The sequence below is a fragment of the Mustela nivalis genome, assembly GCF_964662115.1.
Source record: "Mustela nivalis genome assembly, chromosome: 8".
Classification (NCBI taxonomy): Eukaryota; Metazoa; Chordata; class Mammalia; order Carnivora; family Mustelidae; genus Mustela; species Mustela nivalis.
This window is the reverse complement of record NC_139027.1, coordinates 133,051,829-133,060,317: the sequence shown is the minus strand read 5'-3', so window position 1 is coordinate 133,060,317 and position 8,489 is coordinate 133,051,829. Positions and strand designations below refer to the sequence as shown.

General features: G+C 48.7%; 1 protein-coding gene across 1 annotated transcript in view; it reads left to right on the top strand.

The window, feature by feature from the left end:
• Positions 1 to 845: 845 nt before the first annotated feature.
• The window catches only part of UBE2V1 (ubiquitin conjugating enzyme E2 V1), a 29,782-nt gene continuing 22,138 nt past the window's right edge, over positions 846 to 8,489 (top strand). The window contains exon 1 of the mRNA XM_082744898.1: positions 846 to 969. Coding sequence (XP_082601024.1) covers positions 948 to 969 — 22 coding nt within the window. The 5' untranslated portion in view covers positions 846 to 947. The remainder of the gene's footprint in view (positions 970 to 8,489) is intronic.

The following is an 8,489-nucleotide window of genomic DNA, read 5'->3' as shown; positions in this document are numbered from 1 at the left end:
CATCCGAATCAGCTGTATCAGGGCTTCTTAGACCATTTATGATAAAGGAGCAGTCCCTTCTTGGATTTAACATATATTTGCAAATATGTGTCTGTAAGACCTTTGCACATGCTGGTCCCACTACCTCCTAATCGTGCAGTCTCTCTTGAAATGGGACCACTTTAGGAGGCCCTCCCTGACCACCCCGTTGCCCCTTCCCTGGTTTACTCTCTATCTTATCACAGTCATATTCTTTCCTACTTCTTTGTTAACTAGCTCTCTATCTCCAACTATAATGTAAGCCCGTAAGAGCAGACTTCGTCGATGTATATATATCCATCCCCAGGACCTAGCACAGTATGTGGCATACAGTAGGTCTTAGTATTTCTTTGGATGAACAAATGGATTGATGAATGAATGAATGAATGAATGAATGAATGCTTTCCCTGGCATCTTAATGCCCTAGAACAAACCTCTGGCTCGGAAGCATCTGGAGTGGGTTCAAATTCTGACTCAGCCATTTAAAAGCTAAGGTTAGATAAATCGCTGAATCTCGCCCCCCCATCTCAGTTTCATTTTTCACATTAATCCCTACCTGGTAGAGATACTGTGAGGATCCAACTAGATAGGAAAATGGCCGAAACGAAACAGGAGATATTTTTTTAATGTTTCTTTTCTTCTGTGTCTTTCACAACCGCGTCCTCCCAAGTCTGATCACCCCTGCCTTTCTCATCAAGCATCCCAGCCTGGAGGGACGTGAAGATTGCTGGGCCCTTCCGCACGCAAATCATGTTTCCTTCCTCTGAAAAAGCAGGGAAAAAAAAAAACCTTCCCGGCAACGGGTCGCGGGGTCCGCGGAGCGGGCGTCAGCGGCCGCAAGTGCGCACGCGTGCGCGCCTGCGTATAAGGGCCAGGGGACGGGTGGGGGGGTGAAGAAGGGGCCGGCCTTCGAGCGACAGCGACGCAAGATGGCAGCCACCACGGGCTCGGGTGAGCTGGGGAGCCGGGCCGGCTGGCCAAGGGGGCGCGGGCCTGGGCCAGGGACCAAGGACCCTCAAAGGTCCTTGCAGCGGGACCAGGGCTTCTGCGCTGCCTCTGTCTGCTTGGCTCCGCGGTGGCGACCCGGACGGCCTGAGTGGGGAGGAGGAGCAGGCGGTGGCCGGAAGCACGGGCGGGGGCCGGAGGGTCCTGTGGGCGGCGCGGCGGGGCCCACAGGCTCCCCCGGGCGACGTGAGGGCCCGGTTGAGAGGAAGGACTGGGCCCCAAGGCACTACTGAGGGACCGGAGCTAGCGAGAAGCGAGTCTAGAGGCACTCCTGGGGATACCGAGGCTGGCGGCTCGGGGGAGTTCAAGTGGTCTCTTTGGGGGATGAGAAGGGTCCCCAAAACGCATGAGAGTCCTTTACTGGATGCTAGAGGTCCGAGCCAGGGGGGAGCCTCAGGATGTCCGTTTGGCGGGGACTTCAGAGAACCCCTTAGGATGGATGGAGAAGAAAACAGGATCTCAAGGGGTAACCGAGGATCCTCCATTGGTTAAGGGGACGGCTTCAGCGTTAGTTTGGGGGATGGGGTTAGCTGAAGAAATCTCTATGCTGATTGGAAAGGGGGCGTCTTGGGTGGCTGTTTTTGGGGAAGAGGGATTAAGGGCATCTCTGCAGGATAAGTGAGAAGGGAAAAAAACGTTCTCTTAGATTCCAAGAGGAAATGACCTCGTCATTATCAGGCTTTTATTTGAATAAACATGTTGGGTTTTAGGAGGCAAGCTCTGAGTGGAGTAGTAGTGGAAGCTTTCGATATTAGGTGAAGAACAGGTGAGCTAGGAGCCCTGAAGGGGTCTGTCTGGAGCGGGAGGGTCAACTGATAGAAGCTCCCAGGAAGTGAGTGAGAGTGGGAAAAAGTCCTGTTTCAGAGATTTTTCTTTTACAGGAGAAAAATCTCCTCTGTTGGATGAAGGAAGCATAGCCTAAAGTGTCTGTTTTAAGGAGATTGTCAATCCCTAGCATTCCTTTGGATGTTGGTAAAAGATATGTGGGTTCAGCTCAGAAGATCCACCTCGAGTGGATGGGCATGGGGAGAGGAACAAATGAAATGAGAACTCTGGATGACTTTGGGGCAGGAAGGGTGAGCAAACCCCCATCTCCAGGATGCGGAAGAGGGAATAAGGGAGCTATACTTTGGGAGAGGGAAGTTCTTCCAGTCCCTTGGAGGTTAAGGGAAGCAGCATTTTTGTTTGAAACTTGATTCCCTTACTGCACTCCTAAGATGGGCCAGAGGATCAAATCCTGAAGGGTCTGTTTCAAGAGTTAATACTCCACAAATGGGCATCAGGGGATAAACTTAGATGGCCTTCTTGAGGGAGCTGGGGTAAAGATGGGCTGGGGGAGATCCCCTGGAGGGGCCGATAAGGCAAGAGAGATTCTGGAAGTGCAAGTTTTGGGGAAAGACTGAGTGTCCTCCTTAAGGCGAGGAGGCTGAACCCTCAGGTACCTTGCAGTGATGTTGGCCATGGAGGTCCTCACAGATAGGGTGACGATGGGTGACCGCTGATGAAGGAAGCAAACAGGGCCACCAGCCTAGGTGCTGAAATCCTCTGGCTGGTTAAGGCCACAGCATCAGCACTGTTAGGAGAGGCTTGGTGACCTAAAGGGAACAGAGTGAAGGGAGTCCCATCTTTCCAGGATGTTGCTCCCGCCTTATCCCAAGGAGCCAGCCCACGTTGGTGGTATAGTGGTGAGCATAGCTGCCTTCCAAGGAGCCAGCCCTGTCTGTTAGAGTGGCAGTAGAATTGGCTGTAGGGGATCAGACTAAAGTGACCTGTCACAAGCAGTGGGGTCCCCAATGAGGGATAGAGGAGACCACATATCCTTTTCCTAGATTTTGGTTTTAGCCAGAATAGTGCTGAGTCAATTCATGTTTTAAGATACTGACCCAGAGGAGAGAGGCTGAGTCAGGCCAGACTGCTGTGGGAAACTTCTCACCATAATAGCACCCCTGCCAGGTTGCTGTGAAGTGGGGGTACAGTGTGCCTGTGGCAGCCAGCATTATGGTCATATTGCAACTCAGCCCTGTTTGCAGTCACTTGAGATTGGCTGCCTACAATCTGTTGTAACAGCTACTTAATTCTAACTTCTTGAAGCCCTGCCAATGGATGAGTGCTTCATAAATGCTAATGTGGTCAGATAAAACACCATCAGCTGCTGTCTTGTGTCAAGAGCACTTGACGTGGTTTAGATAACATAGAACCGGCTTTAAGGCGCTCTCTAAATAGGGGGCTTCCAGAAAGTCCTTTGTTTATTCAACAGATATTTATTGAGGGCCTGTTTTGTCCCATGGTAAATAGTGGACAAGATGGACATAGCCCCTGTCCTTGAGGAGCTTATATTCAAGTCAGTAAGAAAGCCATTAAAGGACTAAATCATTAAGCCAATTTCAGATAGAAACTAGTGCTATGAAGAAATTTGTGTGATGTGATAAAGAGTGTGTGGAGTGATGATCAGGGAAGGCTTCTCTGAGTAGACGGCATTTGAACTGGTGTCAGTGATGGAAGGAGCCAAACTTGCAGTGTGTATCGTAGGCAGGGGAGGTAGGGACAGTGAGTGCAAAGGCCTTGTGGCAGGACCAAGCTCGGTGTGTTGAAAGAACAGATTAAAGTCCTTACTGTGCACGAGAGGCTTGTTAAGGAGATGAGGTGGGGAGATATGGCTTTGGATTTTATTAAGTGTGAAGGGAAGCCATCAAGTTCGCTGTTATGAAGTAGGCATTCTAAATATTTATTGAATGAATGAGTCTGAAAAATGACAGGGAAATGACAAGGTGCCTGGCTGGCTCAGTTGGTAGAGCCTGCCACACTCAAACTAAGGATTGTGAGTGTGAGCCCTGTGTTGGGCATGAAGCCTACTTTAAAAAAAGAGAGAGAGAAAGAGGGGAGTGAGAGGGTCTGACCTGTGCCCCTGTGTAGTAAAGGAGTGCAGAGTGCCTAGAGTGGCAGCAGAAGGGCCTTAATTGGGTTAAATGGAAATGAATATTCAAGCCTCTGCTTTCTAACCCTGAGAAGTCTTTCAGGTTGGTCAGGGACCCTGAAGTCTTTAGTCAGGTTTAGAACAAACCACTTTCTTAATCTGTGCCCCTAGTTGCCAGGAAATAGCTCTGAAGTCTGAATTCCTGTAAAGGGTTGGCCTTCCTTGTTGTTGGGGGTTTTTGTTGTTGTTGTTGTTTTTAAATGGTCACTACTTTCAACACTTGGGTACGACACCTTGCCACCTCCCTTGGTTCTGCAGTGCATGAACTCTGCATAGATCCCTAGAGAGTGGACTGTGAGAAGCCCACGAGAATCCATCAGGATGCTGGTGCTGTGATGGGTAACTTCCTCCCGCCTTGGCCAGGATTGCAGGACCTCAAGCCCTTGGTTGCCAGGCCCTTCCCCTCTCCCAGCACCCCACAGGCTTCCCTGACAGTTGCCAGAGACCTGAGTGCCAGAAGAAGCAGCCCTGGCTGGGCCTGACTTTAAATTTGCATTCACTGGAGTGGCCTCGTGTCCACATTCGGCAGGTGCGAATTGACCGCAGTGGAGGTTCAGCCGTTTTCCATTCCATTCAAGGGTGTTCCCGAGAGCTAGAGACCGGTGATGAGAACCTATAGTCTGGGAAGTTGGTCTTGTTCCTGTGTGTCTCCCCATGTGAGTGTCTTGTGCTGATTGTAGCCACCTGCCTTGTGTACAACGCAGGAGCTCCGTGCCGGAGAGCTGCCTCCTGCTCAGTGCTCAGCTAGAGCCGCGGGCTCCAGGGACGGAGTCGGACCATACCACCTGTTGCCCTCTTCCGGGGTTCCTGAGGTTCATTTTGATGATTTTGATTTTCCCCTTCGTGGTAGCTTTCAAACCATGCTTTTCACTCCACCGCATTCTCTTTCTCCCACCCTTGTCTCTCACCTGAATTGTAGCCACAGTACTTTGATAAAAGTGGAATACAAAATGTAAAGTCAGGAATGCTCTGTTTGATTCTGAAAGGCCCCAGTGAAGTACAGAGCAGTGTATTTGGTGAAGTAAACACTGAAGTTTCCCGGTAATTTCACTGACCTGTTACGTCATCTCGTCCAACTCCCCACAACCCAGTGAGCTAACCAGAGTCAGTTTTGTCCCCACAGTATTACTGAGGGAGATGGGTGGCTGAGTGGCGGCACTCGGACGAGAGCCCAGGGGGGCTGTCTCCAGCTCCCTCCAGCCTGCTCCAGCGCCTTAGGAAAGAACTGGAAAGGCATGGATTTGGGGGATCGGTTCTTTGTAGGTATTGCAGTGTTTAATCTTGGTGAGAGAAAGGGCTTTAATGAGAGGGGTCTGCCAGCTATCACAGGGACCCTTTTTATAGCAGCCCTGGCCACTGTTTGTCTCATTCTGGGTAACCTGCTGTCCAGTGATAGTGAAGTCCATTTTTAAGGAAGTCAGTACTCGCTAGGCTTGGGGCCCCTCCTGTCATTGACGGAGTAGGGCCTTATCTTCATTTACGTGCAAGCTGCAAGCTCGTCAGACTTTTTTTTTTTTTTAAGAGGGTGGAGAAGGGCAGAGAGAGAAAGAATCCTAAGCAGCCTCCACGCCCAGCACAGAGCCTGATGTGGGCCTCATCTCACATCCCGGAGATCACTATCTGAGCTGAAATCAGGAGTTGGAAACCCACCTGACTGGGCCACCCAGGCACCCCCAGACTTGTTTTTAAAGTGTACTTCTAGGGCCTGCTATGCGCTAGTCAGTGTATTCGACTCAATTCAGCGATCCCGCCCCTCACAGCAGTGCTTGGAGACAGGTACCTGCCGTGAAGGTGAGAAACTGGAGGTAGGGTGCAGCACAGTTCTGCCCCAGGGCATGTGCTCTCGGCCACATCATCATCCTTCCAGCCCCCACTGCCTTCTCTCCAGCCAGGCATCTCACCTTCCTTCAGCCTCTGGCAGGTCCGTCGACATTTCCGACTTGGCCAATTAGTTCTTTCACAGGTGGATAGTCGGCGCTTAGATAGGGTCATTTCCTCATCCTCACATCCATCCATCACAAGTCCGGTAGGTAAAACCCAACAAAAGTTGCTAAATCCTCCTTTGCATCTCCACTAGTTTCATTCCTGAAACTAGACCAGAACCATCTCTCTGAAAGACCGCAGAAGCCAGCTTCCAGTCTTACCCTTTTCCAGTTCGTTCTCTAGAGGAAGCACAATGATGTTTTGCAGACTGAAAACAGAAACTGCCCCCCCCCCCCCCCCCACTGCAGAAAGCCCTCAGAATCAAATCTCCTTGCACTTTGAATCAGATCATTCTCTTCTCTTGGGGCCCTGAAGGCCCTCTGGGGCCCGCTCCCTGACCTCACGTGGTATCTCGCACACCTCTGCTCCTGCTCTAACCCCTTTGGGAATGATCTGCCTGCCGTTCTTCAGGTCTCTGCTCTGCAGAAGGGACATCCCTGACCATTCCATTCAATATAGTCTTCTCAGTCATTATCACATCTCTTTTCTGTTCTCTTCTAAAGCACTCGCCTTATCTGAAGCTTTCTTATTTGCTCTCTTGCGTATTTTCTGTGCTTTTCCACAAGGGCGGGATTTTTTCCTGTTCTCCACTACTGTGTCGTAGCACCCAGCACAGTCCCTGACCTGCTCTGTAAATATGTTGACTTTTGCAATGAGTTAATCCAAGGTCTCACCTTGATGTAGCCAAATATATAAATTTGACATATTTGGAGAAACAATGTATCTGATAAGGCAGAAGCAAGAGTGACTCTTCAGCCTTTCCATAAGGAAAGCTCTTGTCCTGACTAGTTGGTATTTCTAGAGGGACTTTAGCTAGACTTAACTCTGTCCTCTTCTTCCCTAACTGTCCTATACCAGTTCCCACATTTTATTCTTTGCTTCTGCCCCTGTCAGAGAAAATCTGGTCCTTGTCCTTGGTCACCCTAGTATCTGAGAAACCCAACATCTCACATTTTGTCACCAGCTCTTTGTTGTCCCATCGTCTGGGCTGTAGAGACAGATTGCCACTCTTCCCCTAGATCAGCAGCTCCTAAGCTAGTGTCTGAATCTCTAGGATTGCTTGCTCAGTCACTGGGTTTCACCCTTAGGGTTCCAGGGTCTGTAGTTCTGTAGTGTGTTGTGGTGTTCTGGGATGGGGCATGTGAATTTACATTTCTAGTAAGTTCTCAGGGGATGTGTAGGCTGCAAGTGTGGGGACCATACTTGGAGGATGATTGCTGTAGAGGAGAGAACAATTCTGCTTCTCTGGGCAGGCACTAACTATGCAGCCAGACTGCCTTTGGCAGTTGCTCCGGAATAAAAGTTACCTGCCCCTGACTTTATGGCTACTTTTCAGAAACGTTGAAGCTGATGTATCACCTCCAGGCCTCCTTATTTTCCAAAACAGGAGTAGCACCAGACTCCTGGTTCACAGTCTTCCTTAAAAGGGCAACCAGACCAGTTTTAACTGGCAACTTTCTTTTCAGGAGAAAACCTGTGAGGCTCAGCCGGGCCAGGGTTTTCCAGGATGGGGTGCTATGGGAGCTGCTGCTTTGTGGCTGTGACTTTCCCAAAAGGTGTTGTAAAGGGCTTCACATCCATTTTGTACCACAAATACTTTACTGTGTTGCTGTGTCTCCAATGACTGCATTAAATGTTTTACTATGACATGGTGTAAAACCCTATCAAATATTCATGCTTTTTCACCTGGTTGTCACATTTTCTTTGCAATATCCTGCAGCTGCTGACTTTTCAGCTTATACTTAGCCAGGAGAATAACTGGCTGACTCTTTGCTGACACAGATCCAGGAAAAATCTGGAAAGAATTCTGAAGTTACACAGGATGAATATTTTCTTTAAAAAAAATCATGGACTACTGGGATATCTTAGCACCTTGGTGAAGTTATCTTAACATTTCCATCGTTAAATTTTTAATAGTTTACCAAGATTAACAGGAGTTCATTTCTGCATCCTCTGTATTGTCCCTTGAAGCTTCTTCTCTAGCTGCCTTTGGTGTAAGATTCACACACAAATATTGAGGTTGATTCAGTGGATTAAAGTGCCATAGGAACTAAACATACAAGGAGTATTCTTAAGTTTTTCTGACCTACTACGCCTCTGTTCTTTGGCATGTGTGGATTTAATTTTTAAGTATATTTATGGAGATATTTTGTTAAAATTAATGTATCATCATTTTAAGCTTATACTCTCCATTCAGGATGGGATGAAGTCCTAACTTGTAATTGATACGAGGTCTATAGGATTTCTGAACCCCAGTAATACATATTTTTTTAAAGATTTTGTTTTAAGTAATGCTGCACCCTATGTGAGGCTCTTATTTGTCACCCCAAGGTTAAGAGTCACACAGTCCTCCTACTGAGCCAGCGCCAGGCACCCCGGAGCTCCACCAGTATTTGGATTTGTGTCCCTAGATAGCCCCTGAAGTTCTAGCACTAAGGTTGTCAGACCATGTAGAGTTAAATGCACTTGCTTTGTAGAAAATACTGATGTATTAACTTTGTATACAGTT